Source organism: Prosopis cineraria, unplaced genomic scaffold, assembly GCF_029017545.1.
Source record: "Prosopis cineraria cultivar Desert tree isolate PC_DT_omini unplaced genomic scaffold, ASM2901754v1 PC9, whole genome shotgun sequence".
Lineage (NCBI taxonomy): Eukaryota > Viridiplantae > Streptophyta > Magnoliopsida > Fabales > Fabaceae > Prosopis > Prosopis cineraria.
Window position 1 is genome coordinate 25005654 of NW_026555340.1, and position 18001 is coordinate 25023654.

The following is an 18001-nucleotide window of genomic DNA, read 5'->3' on the forward strand; positions in this document are numbered from 1 at the left end:
AAAATATGTTTTGATTATATTAAACTTATTTTTTAGGAAAAAATTTAGTGAGAGACCCTTGATTAAATATAATAAAAAAGAGAGCTCTTGAATTTTTAAAATTTCACTAAAAAATTCATATGAATTTTCATTTGAATTTGTGATGAAAGTGATAAAATTGCCCTCATTTAAATGAACAACATAAACAATTTGTTCATTTCCATATTATATGTTATTCATCGACTTATAAAATGTTATTTATTTTCTTACTTCACTTGTTTATAACTTTAATTTCACTCGATTTCATTCCAAACGTTGGTTTTATGATAAGACGCTTTATTTGTTCCATATTGTGTGGTGCTCATTTACTTATGAAATGTTGTTTGTTTACCTACTTCACTTGTTTATGGCCCGAGAATGAAATTAAATAAAAGTATGACTATAAAGTATAAACAGACAAAGTAGAAAAACGAACAAGATGCCTAACTAAATAAACAGCATACAGTATGTGAACGAACAAGTTGTTTTTGTTATTCATTTAAATGAGAGCAATTTTATTATTTTTATCACAAATTCAAACAAAAATTCACACAGATCATTCAAGGAAATTTTAAAAGTTCAGATGTTATCTTTTTTGTTATGCTTGGTCAAGGGCCCTCGCTTAAACTTTCCCCATTTTTTAATTATATGTAATTAATATTGTAATTGTAGTCATGATTAGAATAGAAATGTAAAATTATTATCAGCTGTTTTTAGCTTAATCATGCGCAATCCTATTAAGGGCCTGTTTGGTTGGAGGTAAATGGAGGGGAGGGGTTCCATATCTTTCATTTGGTTTAAAATTTTTGGAGGGGAGGGGAGCCAAAATTTTGGCTCCCCTCCCCTCCCCTCATTTTGGCTCCCTCCAAATTGGGGTTTTTTGGAGGTAGAGTTAAATTTGTTGACTAATTTGCCCTCCTTATTTTTATAAAATTACGATATTGCCCTTGAAACCCAATAAAAATGTTTGACTCGCAGAAGCTCGCTGGCTTTCTTTTTCTTCCACAAGCTCGGTCTGTCTCGTCCTCCAGGTCTTTTTCTCGGTCTGTCGGAGCTCTCGGTCTGTCGAAGCTCTCGCCGTTCTTCTGGTCTGCCGTGCTCGAAGCCCCGTCGTGCGTCGTCCCATCAGGTCGTCCTCTTTGAAGCTCTCACCATGCATTCCCAGGTCAGATTCTTCCTCACATTTGCTCGGTCTATCTTTTCTTTGAATCGATCTGCTTGATTTATGTTTGATTTGAGCTTCGTCCTGGTTTTCTTCTTCGTTTTTCATTCTTTTCTTTCCATTCGGACCCTGTTCTGAGATTTGTGATTGCTCTGTTTTCTTTGTCCCGTCAGATGCGTGGCTTTGATCTTTGTTCTGGTTGTTTTGTAAAAGTTGGGTCTGGTATGGGGCAATGATAGATAGAGATTTACAGGGAAATTTGTCTTCTTGGCTTCTTTGATCACAGATTGTGATCATCTCTACCTTTCGGTTTCCTTCTACGGTAATTTGGTCCATGCCCATTCATTTTTCCCTGTAAAATTTCGTGCTTTTTTTGTCTATTTAGGGCTATAAAATTGATGTTTTGATCATCGAATGAAAGCGAAGAACTTGCATTCCTGGTTTATGGTGGCATTCACTGTAGCCAATTTCAATTGATGATATCTTTCTTCGAACTCGGTGATCATATTTTTTGTTTTCTTTTCACCAGAATCGATTTCCCAGACGCTGTAAATTATACTGATCTTTGAAACTCAAAAGTTGCAAGCTTTGCATGTTAGAAGGTGTGGTTATTTAACTTTGTTTTAGCATGTATTGGGCTGGGGAGGGGTGGAGGGTCAATTGGGGATGATCCAGTTGAATGCTTTACTTTTATCTGGTCATCGCCCTTCAATTTGGTCTTGAAGAAATCCAATGTCATATTATATTTTGACGCATATATTATTAACTAGATAGAGCTGTGAGACTCTAGTGTCTTTCAAATTAAGAAGGGTCTTTACTATTTATGTTTTAGATGTGATATTGCATTGAATATTGCTAGTTCTTTTGCTTTTGTCTTGAGATTGCTAAGTTTGGAATCTATAGAGTCACATAAATCTTGTTTTCCGCTCGTACTATATATGATCATTGTTTTTTGCTGATGAAACTGAATCTTTTGCTCTTATTTATGATGTTGTGGCTTGTTTATTGATTTCCATTATTCTTCTTGATTGCTTTGTTAGATGAGCAAGAAATTTGAAAATCTTTTACTGGTGCAACATTGGTTTGAATTGCGTCGAAGAACACCAGCTCTTCTTGCTTGTGTCCTTGTAAAAGCATGTGCAAGTGACATATGTTCGAAAAAAATAAGTTATAGTTTGAGTGGCAAGAGAGAAATGGTACGTGATGAAATAATGAACCGAATTAGTGATTGTCCCTCTAGTCGAAATATCATTAGAATGACTCCTAGAACTTTTTTAGAATTATGTGGTATGTTAGAAAGAGAGGCTGGCCTGCAACCTACGTGATGGTCAAGTGTGGAAGAAATGGTTGCAAAAACTCTATATATATTGACGTACAATGCAAAAAATCATGAAGTGAATTTTTAGTTTAGGCGTTCTGGTGAGACAATTAGTCGTCATTTTCATCAAGTTTTGACAGCTATCATTGACTTAGAAGAAAAATTTCTTGTTCAACCTAATGGCTCAACCATCCTTCCTGAAATTAAAAAAGATAAGAAATTCTTCCCATATTTTAAGGATTGTGTTGGTGCTATTGATGGAACACATATACGAGTCAAGGTGCCTTCTTTAGATGCTCCTAGATACCGTGGTAGGAAGGAATTTCCGACACAGAACGTCTTAGCAACATGTACCTTTGATCTAAAGTTCACTTATGTGCTCCCTGGATGGGAAGGTACTGCATCTGACTCAAGAATCATTAAAAATGCATTAACACGAGAAGATAAGCTTATAATTCCTGAAGGTAAATATTTTACCAATTTGATAAAGTTTTTATTTGTGAATGTAAAATTATTATAGTAATTATTTTCCTTTATGATAGGTAAATATTACCTTGTCGATGCTGGATTCATGTTAACAAGAGGACTTGTAACACCTTACCGAGGAGTCCGTTATCATTTGAAAGAATATTCAAAACGGAATCCCCCCCTAAATTATAGAGAGTTATTTAACCTTCGACATGCAAAATTACGCAATGCCATTGAACGTGCTTTTGGTGTTTTGAAAAAAAGATTTTCCATTCTATCCAATGCAACTGAACCTACATATGGAATTAAAGCACAAAACATGATAATATATGTATGTTGCATTCTTCATAACTTCCTTGTGAGTATGGACCCTATTAAAGATCTTTTAGAGGAAGTTGATGCTGTTCTTACAAGAGAAAACCATTCAAATGATAATAACCGTGCTCAAAGAGGGGACAATAATGAGGCTGCTCGAGGTGAACTTCTTAGAGAAAATATAGCCAATCAGATGTGGGCAGATTATCAGGAACATCTGGCTACTCTTGAGAATGAACTTAATGATTGAATTTTGATTTTCTCAATAAGTTAGACTCCATTATATCATTATAGACATTTAAATATGTTGTATTATTACATTGACTTATATTGACTTTAATTGAGGTTCAGTTTGCTATTGAAATTTGATTAGCTTTTCATATTGGGATTGGTATTATGTGATTATATTGTTATGTGATAGGATGGCACCAAACAATAATAAGGAGATTGTGAACTGGACAAGATTAATGGATGATGCCCTTGTTGATGCTTTCATGAATGAATATAATGATGGTCACAAAGTTAATGGCACTTTTACAACTACAGCTTATGATAATATATGTAAATATTTGAGTGCTTTATTCGGTAAACAAATTGACAAGGAAAAGGTGAAAAATCGATGGAAGACTTTAAAGAGAAACTTTTCAGATGTTTATGATATTTTCAAAAGTTTGAGTGGGTTTGCTTGGAATCCAATAACTCAAGTATGGGATGCTGAGCCTGAAGTTTTGGATGCATTAATTGAGGTAAATTTCTTACATATGCATTGATTATATTATTATTTGAAAATGAAAAAGTGTGCATTTGCAATTGAATTGCTTTTGTAATTTCACTTGTTTCAGGCTAAACCTAAAGCAGCATTGTGGAGAACTACTCCTTTTTCCAAACTATGAAAAAATGATGATATTATATGGAGTAGATAGAGCTAATGGAGATGAGAGTGAGACAGCCCGTGAGTGGAGAAAGAAGCATCGTTCTCAGGAAGAAGTCACTGAAACCGTCAATGACATTAATAATATTGTTTCACAAAATAGAGCCACAATTAATGTTGAGCTTGATGGACAAGAAATCTCACCAGGACAAGAAAACTCACCTAACTAAAAGCACTCACCCACTATGAATAGTGCATGTAGTAAGAAGACAAAGAGGGTGTCTAAGGAGAAGGAGCCTAGTCTAAATGAGTTGACAAGAGCGGTGTTAGCCGTGGCTGAGGCAATTCAACAAGAAAATGTGATGATAGGACAAAGTTTCAAGAAGGTGCCACAATTGTCAGGTGAAGAATTTTGAAAAATGCTTGAAGAGTGTGGGATTGATGCTGCAAGATTACCTGACATATATTGGTTTCTTATGGCTGATAATGATAGGCTTAGAGCAGCAACTCAATGTCCAGCACCAGTACGGAAGGATGTGATAATGAGGATGTTTTATAGTTCTAATTAAATGATGACTTTTATTGATAATTTTTGTATATTTTGTTAGCTAGATGTCAAAATATGGTTCTTAAGCATGATCAATATATTAGATGCTATTGCCCAATATATTTTGTTATTAATGATGACGATTGTTGCTCAATTATTATTAAGGACTAGCATTGTCTTGTGCAATTATTGAGGGTATATAATCATTAGTTTCATTGATTTTTTCGCAAAATATTGTTTAATATTTAGATTAATTTACTAATAAGATTATTTAATAGTATTATTTAATTTACTTATTTGGGGTGATGAAGTAAAAAAAAATTAACAAGATTAGGGTAATTTAAAAAAAATTATATAATTTGAGTTTATATGTAAAATAGATTTGTGTGATAAAATGTTAAAAAAATATATTATTGTACAAGGGTATAATGGTAATTTAATTATTACCTCCCCTCTCCTCCCCTCCTAAACCAAACAAAGGATCATTAAAAACCCCTCCCCTCCCCTCCTTTCTAATCAAACCAAATAAGGTATCTTAAAATCCCTCCCTTCCATCCCCTTCCCTCCCCTCAAACCAAACATAGCCTAAAGCGTTATGATGTGATTAAAATTTCATGCTTCTATAACACCACTTGAGTTTAACGATGACAAGACTGATTTCTTGCAGTGCTTGGTATTTTTCTACAAAACTCTTATTATGTATTGACTTAATTTTAGGACCAAAACTATATGTATTTTCCAGTGTTTTTTTTTAGTTTGAATGTTTTTAGACGAGTAATAGTAAAAATTATAGTTTATATATAGTGAGATTTATTATAGATTCTGCATTTTGTTTATAGTGAATTACATTTACATTGAATATTGATGCATTAAACAGTAACGTGTTTGTTCCTATGAACGAATTAATGTGTTTGTTATCAAAATGGTTTTTTTTTTTTTGCCAGAAGTTATCAAAATGGTTTGGGTGTAGGAAAAGATGTTCTCAACATGGTGAAGCAGTATTTAAATTTTTGTTTGGATAAATATTCATATTTTAGTATCTCATCATGTCTTAAATAGAATTATCTTCAATAAATATACACCAATGCACAATAAAAAAAATTAATGTGTTTATTAACTAGACTTTTGATATATTATGTATTTATCATAATATTTTTAAATTAATACTCCATTCATTATAAATAATAAGATAATTTGAGATGAAATTGTGCATAATAATAAAACTCAATAATGACCTTTTATGAACTTATTTTTTTTAAAAAAATATCACTTTCATAAATTCCATTCACTTAATATAATTTTAAATTCACATATACTTAATCATTACATTACAATAATTTAGTTCTCTTTTCTTATATCATTGAAAAAACATCACTAATAAAATCTTCTTTTGATTAAATTGTCTTGTATTTTAAGATAATAAAATATTTCTAAAATAGTTTTATAGTTCGGGACGAAAGTAGTGCATCATCACCATATATTTTACAAACTAAATCATGTTAATTACAATTTAATATCATATTTGAATTACAAAATTTAATAATAAAAATATAAAAATTACATAGGACATTTTCTCAATCATTATTTTACTCTATTTGTTAATGCATTTTATCACTCAATTTTTAATTAATTTATTTCCGGCATTTTGTACAAATAAAGAGGAGGAAATTTGATTAAACAAACGGATTTTTTATTTGGAAAAATGTGCATATAATGTGGTAATCTACTACAGAAGCAATTTCGTACTAGGGGAGATTCCCGAGTAATATTTTGTCCCCATGTGATGCTCGTCTTGTTTTCAGTTTTACTTTATATATTATTTGGCGCAAACTTGAACATGCATTTTTTTTTCCTGCCTACATTTTTTTTCAAAAAATACTAGTCTCAATGTTTTGTTGTTTAAATGCCATTTGAATTTTAATTGAATATAATAAATTATAAAAATAATTAATTATGTAGTAAATTTTAATTATAATTAATTATGTTATAACATAATTTATTTGGATACTTTTTTTTAAAAATTAATTTTAACAAAATTAAAGATGTTTGGATAATTTAATCAAGATTAATTTTAACTATATAAATTACTATATAATTTAATTTTTAAATACTAAATATTAAATTTGAGGATATAAAATTTAAATTTTATTAAAAAAAGAGAGAGAAGAGAGAAAAGAGAAAAGAGTTTGATTTTATTAAATTATGTACTTTTTTATAATTTTTTCATGAGCCTTTCTTTATAATTATTTTTTATGTTTTTTTATAAACTTTTCAGCAAAAACTTGGATTGGCAGCTTCAGAAAAAAATTAATTTTCACCCCACAAATCGATTAGCCAAAAAAACTGGTGTTTGAGTAATTGAAGTCAAAATCAATTTTTTTAGAAAAAAAATTGATTAATATGACTATCTAAGCACACATTATATGTGAATCATCATTTAGTTTCTAAAAAGACGAGTTGGATACTTGTTACTCTCTCCCTTTCTATTCACTGGAGAAAATTTGGAAATGATTAATTTTTAATGATGAGTATTTAATACTTTTGGCAATATTTTGAATATAGTTGTTTTTCCAATTTCCACCATGTTTAATATAAGTAACTTTTAATATGTTCCATCAAAATTTAAAAAAATTAAATTTATTAATTTTATTTAAAAATTCAATAAATTTCAAGCTTTAACCAAGATAGTTAACCATATTTAAATTTATTTTTTTTAATGATTCATAAGCATTCTTTTATTGAAAACTATTTCTTTTGATAAAAATTTAAATTTGGATTCATTTTGAGTACCTGCTGCCTTTTGGAATACCCAACCCAACCCTGTCAGTTAAACTTACTGTTTGCTTTAAACAAAAAACAAAAAAAAATACAAAACTTGAAGCCACGATAAGGTTGACGATGGCCGAAAAGCCCATTGTAAACTTGGTTCCCTAGTTTCTTAGTTTTCTGTGAAGCCCAATACCTTAGTCTAGTCCTGTCGGCCCAAAATGAAATCCGTTTTTTTTTTTTTTCCTTTGCCATCAATCGATTAAATTAGAACTTAGAAGGAGCATGGTCTCCTGCGTCTCTGACTGGGAAGTCCCCATTGTTGAGGTAGCTGAGATTCGTGGTTTGTTCAAATTCAGGCGGGGCTTCGTTGATACAGAGGCAGATATGGCGAATCAGGGGGCCAAGAAACGCAAGGAAGAGAACGCTCGCCACATGGCTAGGCTTCGCTTCATCATTATTGCCTGCAATGTATGCTTCCTGATGGTTTCACATGCCTCATTTCCTCTTTCTCAATCAGTATCTATGTTTAGCCATCCGGTAGAGCGGGGAAATTGGATTTTTTTTTCCCTTTTGGCGACAAATTGGAATTTATTCCCTTGCGCTGTAGGTAGTTGTTTTTGCCCCTTGCTAGGGTTCTTCTTGGATGTGATATTTCTGTATTCTGTTGGATCAAAGATTTTTTTTCTCCTTTAATTATCCTTCCCCCCTGATTACTACTTTCGCAACCCAGAAGAGCATCCTGATAATTTGCTTGTATAACTTCAGGTTAAGGGTGGTGTACACTGCGAAAAACTTGTGTTCTCCAGGCTTTTTTTACCACCCTCTACTCATTTGTGAAGCTTACCAAGCTTATCCTTTTATTTTATCAATAATTTATCTAAAACATATTTTGATTCCACCAAGGAAAAAGCATGTATGCATGTATGTCTGAAAATAACTCTACGAGTTTATTCTGCCAACTGTCAGCTCTGTATTCAGTGTTTTCGAAGACAGGTGGTGAACTTCTGAGCCCTTTCGTGGGGTTGTTATCCACTGAAGACCTTTGGGGGTAATGTATGTATGGTTTCTGAGATATATGCTTCCTACTGAGTTTTAATAACCCATATTGACGAGCTGAGTGATAAATTTAACGTGTCTTACAAGGGGCCTAGACATGTTGATTCATACTTAGTATAGAATTATGAGCATCTCAAATGAACGCGAACGAGTTCCTTTCTCCCCAAATTTAGTTACGAGTACTAGTATATTAATACTTGACAATCTAGCCTTTTTTATTTGCTGACTTAAATCGTTCCTTCCATTCTCTACTTTGCTTTTAAGTAGGCTATCTATGTCTTGATAAGGATGTTGGTCTTCCATTCGTCTTTCACCTGGAAGCATTGGATTGGCCTGGTTGTGACATCTCTAGCATATTTCATTCCCTATCAACAACTTGCTAAAATGGCAAAGCCTTCATATGCTGATGATGGTGAGCTTTTAGATGGTGGGTTTGATATGAGTACTGGTGGAGTTTGTGGGTATGTCTTTGTCTTGTTTATATTATTATGATTTTTTGAGTATTTTATTAGTTGTGTGCCGATCATTGGATGAATAACATTGTCAGCATCTCTCATCAATGACGATTTCCACTCATAACCTTGTCAGTATTTTATTAGTTCTTCATTGTTTGATGGTCCTTTTGTTGCAACCACTGAGTCTGTGTCATCAGGTTTCAACCTCAAGTAATAAATGTTCCGATTACCATCTTCTTTTCAAATTCAGTTGATATCATAGGCCTAGAGAATTCCTCTTATTTTTGCTCTCTTAGTTTCATGTTGGAGCCTTACTTTTGATCAATCCTTTGCAGCTATTTACATGATGTGATCTATATTACATGCTTTGTGCAAGTCATGTCCATCATCTCTGGAAAATTCTGGTACACATATCTTGTGGTAAGATCCTTAATTTGCTCATAAGCCATTGATCGGCTATATTGGTACTTTAAGCATCCTGATGGCAATGTAGGGCCGTTATAATTTTAACTGCAAACCTCATCAAACATGACCATCGTGTCTATGTTAAGTAGAAGATAGCTGCATCTGAAATTGATAGTCACGTTGTAGTGAGATAAGGGTTTAACTATTATAAATACATTCTAAATTCAATTCTAAAGTCGGTATACCAGAGGGAAGCTAGCTTAAAGTTGGTCGGGATCACTAAAGGGAGGGGTTAACAGAATAGTGCCAGATTTATTTACTAATCCAGTCATTGAACTAAGGTGACACCAAAGCACTGTCCCAAAATTGTATTATTCTTGTGTTCTGTGCAGATTCTATGTCTTGCGGTATTAATCAGAGGTCTTAGGAAACTATTGAATTTTGAAAAATTTTTTAGGGCCCAAATCTATGTCGTTTACTTCTAGAAGTAACAGCTTCAATGAAAGAATACATTTGACACCATAAAAGTGAAATCAACTTAAGGTTAAGCATGTTTATTTGATATATGAATTATAACTTGATGTTTGATGTCTGATGGGGAAATCTTCATTTTTCCGTGATCCACAATTCACTCCAATTTTAAGGAGCTATGGGCTTGTTTGGTTGTTAGAAAGCATGAGAATGAAATGAATTAAAAAAATTAAATCAAAAATGAGCTGAATTACCTTCTCACAGTGAGCGTAATAAAACTAAATACTACATATTGTAAGTGTGGGAGTCACCACTCTCATCAAAATCATGAAAAATCATGAATTATAACTCCCAACTTTATGAATTAAATTACTTTTCTTCCTTATAAATATAATTGATTTCTCTCTCCCTCCACATTTTGATTATTGTATTTTTGCCTTTATTTTTTTTTTAAATAGATTCCATTTCTATCTTTTCTAGCAACCAAATTGGGACCCATATATCACTTGATAAAACTACTGCAAGTGCATTTCAGTGAAGCTACTATCTGTAATGAGCATATTGAAAGGTGAGGTGTAGTCAGTAACATACGTATTCGTATATTGAATCTTGTAGATACCTGCTTTTGGAATATATCAATCCTTTGGCTTGATTAAAGGATTTCTGTCATCAGGTTCAGGGGTAAGTGTTCTTCCTTAATTGAGTTCCACTTTTAAGACCACCAAATCAAATTTACTTCAATCGCGTGCATTTTTTGAGTCAGGAATCATTTGAAGATGAAAAGACCCGTAAGAAGAGAGAAAAGATAGAGAAGAAGGCGTCCAGAGCCAAGTTTGTCAAGACAAGAACTAGATAGTTTGTTTGCATGGCTTGGAAAGTAGATGGACAGCCTAATCTTAAGAGGCCAACGTGTAAGCTGCGGGAACAACTGTCAACCAAGTCGATCAAATGACTTGAAACGTTGTGGACGTTAAATGCTGTTGAACATGAAACTTCGAGGGATGTTAGAATCACTAAAACATGAAAATTCATATAATCAAATATATTGTTTCTTGACAATAAATAAACTTGATCTGAGTCCACATCTAGTTACATACATTTCCCCGTGTACTTCAGATTTTCCTTCACACTACAGATTCATGTTTGGAGACGACGAAGCTTAAAGTTTTAGTGTAGCTGTAGCATTCAACTGGATAAGCAGTTCAGTCATGAGCTTCAGGACTTGTCCTTATCCAAGGTCACTGTCAATAGATTGAATTCACGTCCTAAAGTCCAAGACAATTCATTCTGAGCGTCAATGCTTACGTTGTATTCCTGGAAGTAGCCGTTGTAAGTTATTATAGACACAATGGCCCTGGAAAATTTCAAAGACAGAGACAACTTTAGCAAACAGATATCAGAAAATTAGTGGACTTTTGACATGGCAAAAAGTAAACAGAGCATTCTGAAAGGGTATTCCATAGATTCTTAATGCGGTGTTCTCATACATAGGAAAAAAAAAAAGTGCTGCATATCTTTTAATAAACTGCATGCCAAGTTCCTGCAATGGTATTTTAGTTCTTATTATAATAAACGAGACTTATTAGGTTACAGCTACTAGCAATCAGTTTAAAGCTTCATCACCATGGACTCGCTGAATTAAAGACGACGAAGCTGAAGGAAACACTCACCTACAAGCTAGAACTCCAGATGTTGAGGTGTCAGTGACATTTTCAACCTTGCGAATTATTGCATAGCTGCAGAGCAAAAACCATAATTTAAAAAATAAGCACATTTTCATCCATACAGTTGTAATCTAAGAAACCCTCATCCAAATGTAGACTAATAAACACCTCCAGAATGTAATGTAAGCTTTCGAGATAATAAAAATAAGAATATACAATTTAGTTTCCCCTATCATGCTCATTCTTCCGCCCCAGTTCTTTCTTTGCGACTCTTTACTTTACTCTCACACCATCTTACAACAAAGCAATTTTTTTGGGCAATGATCAATATATTGAATTAAAACTAACGGTACAAAAAAGGTGGCCATTCATGCAAAATTTGCAAAAGGTGAGAGGCCATCATTAAAACGGGAAATAAAAACATTAAGGAATCAACTACCACGAAGGGCAAGATCCCCATGAGGACAATGCCATCATTTAAAATATTAAAATATTTCCATAATGGTCAATTAAGGCATACACTACTTCAACATGTGGAGTTGCCAAATTTAAATAACCCAAGTTTAAGAATTTCTAATAAGCCAACAACTTAGCCACAAAATAATTCACCTTCTGACCCCAGCAGGAACAGCATTATGAAGTATGTGATGATCAGCAGGATCCAAAGCATCCGTTACTGCACCAGGAATAATTGATCCAAGGAAACCACTTGATCTCCTGGTTCTGCAGAAAGCACCAAATATGTATCAGATACTGATGGAGACTTGGTAGTATGGGATACCAAGTCCCACATTGAGTAGTATGGGATGCTCAATGGGGTATATAAGTGGGTTGGTTCTCCCATTTCAACAGCTAGCTTTTGAGGTAGGGTTCCCATCCTACTTAGGCACCTATCAATTGGTATCAGAGCCTCATTGTCGGTAGTTCCGAAAAGGGCTACCTACAGAGGGTTCTGACCAGAAGGAGACCGAGTTAAGTGCTATGGAGTGTAACCGTCGGGATGTCGACTTTCCATGAGGGGCCAATTGATGGAGACTTGGCAGTATGGGATATTAAGTCCCACACTGAGTAGTATGGGAGGCTAAATGGGGTATATAAGTGAGTTGGTTCTCCCACTTCAATAGCTAGCTTTTGAGGTAGGGTTCTCCATCCTACTCAGGTACCTATCAGATACCTCCAAATCCAATTTAGAGAAAATGTTCAAAAGAACATTAGATTCCTTGTGAGTGTCAAAGATTTGGTGAAACAAGCTTTATGAAAGAACAAAGTTGGGTTTTATTCATGTCATAAATAAAGCTAAAATCACTTTCCTAGGGGCTTGTACAAAAAGATCCAGAAGGAAATAAAAGATCAAAAAATATTTAATTTCTATTCTGACCTTTGATGTGCAGAAAATCCAAGAGTGAAAAGATGAACGGAACCAGAAGAACTTGAAGCTGCAAGAATATCTGGAAGGTGCTTTGATGGCCCAAATGACAGAGAAAATATAGTAGACGGATATGTTCCCCTTCGAAAGCTATATGACTGCAGAGACAATAGTCAGATTCTACAACTGCTTGGTTCATTGTCTATCAAATGCTGGAAACTTCTCATTAAGGAATAAAGTTTTGTAAAGGAAGATTTAAAATAGATCAAGAAATCAGTAAGAATATCATGACGTTTACCAAAATCAAATCCAAATGTATTATAAGTTCTTAAAAGTTCTCTTTGCTTTGCATCAACAGTATTTTGAACCTAGTAAAAGACGAAAAATGAGACTGAAGACTATTCAGCTCATGAAATGTATTGGAATACATCCCAATAGATAAGTTGACGGGAAAAGACATTTCTTGAGAGGGATCCCAACCAGTAAGTGGATGAGCATTGTAATAGTTGAACCAACATATTTGGGATGGACTCAAGGACAATTATCTGACTGCACAATTTGGTCATGAAAGTGACAGAATTTGCAACTTCATTTGACATACAGGAAATGCTAGCTAATAGAATAAACACCCTCCTATAATTTTAACACAAGGAGATTCATTCTCCACCTTTGTTGCATCTGACACCAAATGAACTCTGACCATGGTTCCTTGCTCAGATGCTGTAGCTATATACACTCCATTAGAAGAAAGGACCATTGCAGCCAGTGGTGCACGATGAGCCTCAATCTGCAACACAGGTTCAATAATAATGTATCTGAAAGAAAATAAAGTACAAACAAAGGCACATTACTTCATTTGTAGTACTAAGACAAGTGGAGGCAACCAAATCCTTGTGTACTATCACCAAGGGATAAAATAATGAAAAATTACACTCATTGATCTGAACTTCAAATTCTTTTCTCTCCTCTATCATTCTATTGGCCCCTGAAACAAGGGAATCCCATGCATCAAGCAGGAATTTTGAGGCACCCTACCATTTGACCGACTAAAAATCAATATCTGAAATTTTAACAGAAACAAAGCTCTTTTTTTAAATAAAACCAAACTGATTTCAAGAAGGCAGCAGATAAATATTAAAGAAATAGAATTGATTTAATATTGCACAATTAAATACAGTGATGGAAATACGATAAAGACTTCACAAAGTAAGATATACATTATAATTATTTTGTGGCTACAAGACACATAAGCTCAAAGATTAAGAAAACTGACTCTTATTGTAGTAATAAAAAATTGTACTACACAATTAAGAAAGAAAAATTTAATTCATAACCTCACAGTGTAAGTGACGATCCATGACATTATATAACAATGCAGATCCCTTGGTAGTGCTAGCAGGAAGGGCCAAGTAGCAAGCTTCTAAACAAGGGGAAAAAGCACATAGCCCTGTGGAGAAAAATGTATCAGAATAGCAGATCGGCAGATGCTGAATATAGAAACTCATGCAGGAAATGTTATTGTTCACGTAAGCAAAAAATAGAAAATGTAATTGCTCATATCTTAAATCTCATGACTATCACAAATTCTCCTCATTGAATAAAATACGATGATATGTACCAGTTCCAACCTCACCTTTAATATTTGGCACAGAGACAATAGTGTCCAAGATCGTGAGACTATTTAAGTCATATATATATGCTTTGTCTTGTAAAACGACAATGAGTCTGCATTACACATTTGCATATAAGATCAGAGAGGGAGGTTATTTTAATGATAAAATAATTATGCCAACAGTACCAGATTCTGGATATTTCCTTAAAAATATTGTCAACAAGGAAACTTCCATGAATCAAACAGGCATTATCTAGCATGTAAATTACAAGTCCAGTTGCCTAGTACTTTGATTTTAAATTTCACAAGTGTGTTTGACCATCTAGAGAGAGGAAACAATAAATTATCAAATAAGCAAATAGGCCAAAAGAAATATTCTTTAAATTTCCTGAGCAGTCAACAAAATCATCTTTCAAATGATAATACTAAGTCTCATAAGGCATCTTAACTTATTCCTACTTCATGGATCTTTTCTTACAGAAGAAATTTCAAGGCAAACAGGATAATGCAAGCCCCTCAAAAAATGTTGACAGAAAATAGTTATAAAAATGACAAAACATACAAGCCCTAACCATTTGTCTTAAACCAATGGCATTGATGCCCTAAAATATCCCTAAGGTACCAGTTCTTTGTCTCTAAACAAGAAAAAACAGCAGCAAAACTAATCAATGATGAACTCATAAAACAAAAAATAAATATACATCTTTAACTGACATTTTTTTGTTCATGCGAACAGCAAGTATTGAGGTCAGAAAGTTCAAATCTCTAAGAGCAGTTCCTGTCTTAGTGTTGAATAAACAGAGTCGGCGTGGGGACAAAGATGGCTGTATGAGTCAAATAAATAGTCAGATAATAATCCAAAAGAGACAGCCTTAACAAAGTCCAATGCCAGCTGAGAAATGTAAAAAAATTGCTCACACCTGTTCACCAGCACCAACAATTGCAAGAAGACTTGAGCTAAATAACATTTCAACAATACTGAAAGCTCCAAGAACTAAGGGAAAAATAAAAAAGGGAATGAGACTGAGGCAAATAAAATTTAGAAACATGATGATGAAAACGAGAAAAAGGAAATTGAAAACTAATTTATACATAACATAAAAATTCTAACAAACCGCACTATTCATAAGCTATGAACAAAATGTTTCATTTTTCAGACTCGGTGTAACTTGAGACCCACACCAGTTATTGACAAAAATGCTAAAGATCTCAACCATTTGATATTGCAAAAAAAAAAAAAAAAAACACACACACACACACACAAAAGCACTGTCTTATGCATCCTCTTGCCATTTGTGTTAGTTTCTGTAAGCTTAGCGATTTGTTGCATTATATAGACTGCTCTTCAGCAGCCTTCTCTTTCTATTTATGGGGTGTTACCCGCTTTGTTCCTTATTGTAATTAGCTTGTTATCAATCCAAATAATTGAAATATCCACAATCAATTGGTAAAAGATTACGGTCATTTACTAGACCACAGCTTGTTAGTTCTCTGACAAAGCCCTGTTATTTTCCTAAGACATATCAGAGGAAGTCAAAGGGGAAGAATGACTCTAGTAGAACTATGTTGACTGGTCCAGAGGCTTATCCTTTGGTCCCTAACCGTGAGGAACAGTAACTTGTGATCTTTTGCCATGATTAAGATCTTCTAGGTAGTATGGGCTGTGGGGAAAGCCATGCTGTGAGTTTTATTAGTCTTTTGCTTGTGTTGAGGGGGTATGTCTTTTGTGGGAGAATTGAGGAGAGACTAGCCTCTCAAACGCTAGAAGGAGTGGAACCTCTTATTTTGATGTTTGTAATCTGTGTTGCTGGTACTATTTTGATCATTCAGGGGAGATAGGGTTTTGGCTAGAATCAGAGAATGTCTTTGTAACTCCGATTCGGTTTTCTCAATTCATTAATATCAAAACCTCAGCATTTTCCCCTCTTATTTATTGCCTTTACTGTATTTTATTGCTGTTCTTGCTGTGATACTGGTTTGGGCCCCATTATTCTCAAAAAAACATATATATAAAATCACGAGAATACTAGAGGGTAACGCATGATCGAACTTACCTCTTTCATAACAGAGTCTTCCTGTATTCGTATCGAATATTCTGAAACCATCCTTCGTGCCAATGGTAAAGCAACTGAAAACTCAAACCAGAACAACATAATTCAAAGAGAGAGAACTCAAATGCTTCTCCTCACAATAACTCGAGAAAAGTGATTAAAAAAATTAAACTTTAAAAGTTGGACAACATGAGCCCCCCCTTTAATCGTTAAAATAACTTCAAAACGGGATAAGCATAGAAATGTTCAAAGACAGACCGAATTTCCCAGGACAGAATTTCCAGTAAACCAACAGAAACGAAAGGAATTGATTAATAGTGGAATTTACCTATAATCCTGATTAAAAGAGGCGCAAAGGATAGGCGAGGAAGATGACTGAGTAGCCATTAGAAATTTAGAATTCACATAGTACTTGGCTTCTCAGAATTGGTGGCGGCAGATGGCTGTCGCCGTGAAAGTTTCGATTTTTCGGAAATTTGTAGAGTCAGGTCCACCAACCTATCAAGGACTCTGAAACCCGCCAACGTGTCATTATATGTAGTTTTCTAAGATCTACATTCTAAAAATTTTATTATTATTATGGAGCTAGAAAAAATATATGAGAGATCTAAAATGAAAAAAATAAAATTAGTAAAATAAAATAAGATTGGAAAGAAAGGAATAATAATATTCATTTTTTATAGGTATCTTCAGACTCTAATGTATAGTACATGACCATTATTTATAGGCTTAAATCTCACTCAAAATTTATAATTATTTGAATAATAAGTTTAATTCACATCAATATATAATATGTAACCTTTAAAATTTATGAGTATTAAACAAGAAAAAAATTCTTAAAGCCATTCATTGGAGAGGTTATAGAATGTGGGATATGAAAGGTTAAGAGTTAGGAAAGTTTATGAATATCCACACAATATAATATTTTAACATTTATTTCTTTTTTAAGGTTAAAAATGCATATATTGTGTGTATTTGATTTTCAATTTATATTTAATAAAAATAAATTTAAGAGATCCAACTATTTATTAAATTTGACAAACACTCATTTCAAACATAATTTCAATGTGCTTTTGAGGGTTTCCCAAACAAACATTTTATCTTTAGCTCTTTCAAATATTATATTGTGCTTGATATCAGAAATAGAAAAATGAAATGATTTTTGGCCTTGAAAAATGAGATGATATGATCGACAGTTTTTTTCTTTTTTTTTTTTTTTGCCAAAGAGGTGATATGTTTGATGTTGTTGATGCTGTTTTTTTGCTCTCCCTATATATATATATACACATATATCATTTACACTTTGTCACAACTCTCACATTGAAGAAACTCACAAGTGATATAGGATTTATAAATTTAAGGTTCTCTCACCAAACAAGGCTAATCTTTTAAATAGGCTCTTCTTTTAGACTTGTACTTATCACATTGATACTTTTATTGAGAGACTGGTGTC

The 18001-nt window shown here is 33.4% G+C and overlaps 3 protein-coding genes across 4 annotated transcripts; 2 read left to right on the top strand and 1 right to left on the bottom strand.

Annotated features, from left to right (window-relative positions):
* Window positions 1-742: 742 nt before the first annotated feature.
* Window positions 743-3531, top strand: LOC129319708 (protein ALP1-like). The gene is made up of 5 exons (XM_054964790.1): window positions 743-777; window positions 997-1183; window positions 2221-2376; window positions 2587-2962; window positions 3041-3531. Exons 1-5 carry the CDS (start codon window positions 743-745, stop codon window positions 3529-3531), a joined length of 1245 nt encoding a protein of 414 aa, XP_054820765.1.
* A 4213-nt stretch (window positions 3532-7744) lies between these two features.
* On the top strand, window positions 7745-10953 carry LOC129320159 (uncharacterized). 2 transcript variants are annotated; one of them, XR_008595681.1, is made up of 6 exons: window positions 7745-7936; window positions 8792-8985; window positions 9315-9399; window positions 10471-10536; window positions 10619-10806; window positions 10840-10953. XR_008595681.1 is itself a non-coding variant. In XM_054965392.1 (5 exons), the coding sequence occupies exons 1-5, from the start codon at window positions 7751-7753 to the stop codon at window positions 10709-10711; spliced, it is 624 nt and encodes a 207-aa protein (XP_054821367.1). In that variant the 5' UTR covers window positions 7745-7750; the 3' UTR covers window positions 10712-10953. The 2 variants fall into 2 exon arrangements, 1 of the variants encoding a protein (XP_054821367.1); XM_054965392.1 differs by having other exon boundaries at window positions 10619-10953.
* On the bottom strand, window positions 10860-17040 carry LOC129320158 (autophagy-related protein 18b). Its single transcript, XM_054965391.1, has 11 exons — window positions 16877-17040; window positions 16552-16625; window positions 15418-15491; window positions 15212-15321; window positions 14519-14610; window positions 14220-14332; window positions 13553-13672; window positions 12898-13043; window positions 12129-12242; window positions 11526-11591; window positions 10860-11209 (listed from the first exon to the last, which is right to left on the bottom strand). Exons 1-11 carry the CDS (start codon window positions 16933-16935, stop codon window positions 11071-11073), a joined length of 1107 nt encoding a protein of 368 aa, XP_054821366.1. The 5' UTR covers window positions 16936-17040; the 3' UTR covers window positions 10860-11070.
* Window positions 17041-18001: the final 961 nt, after the last annotated feature.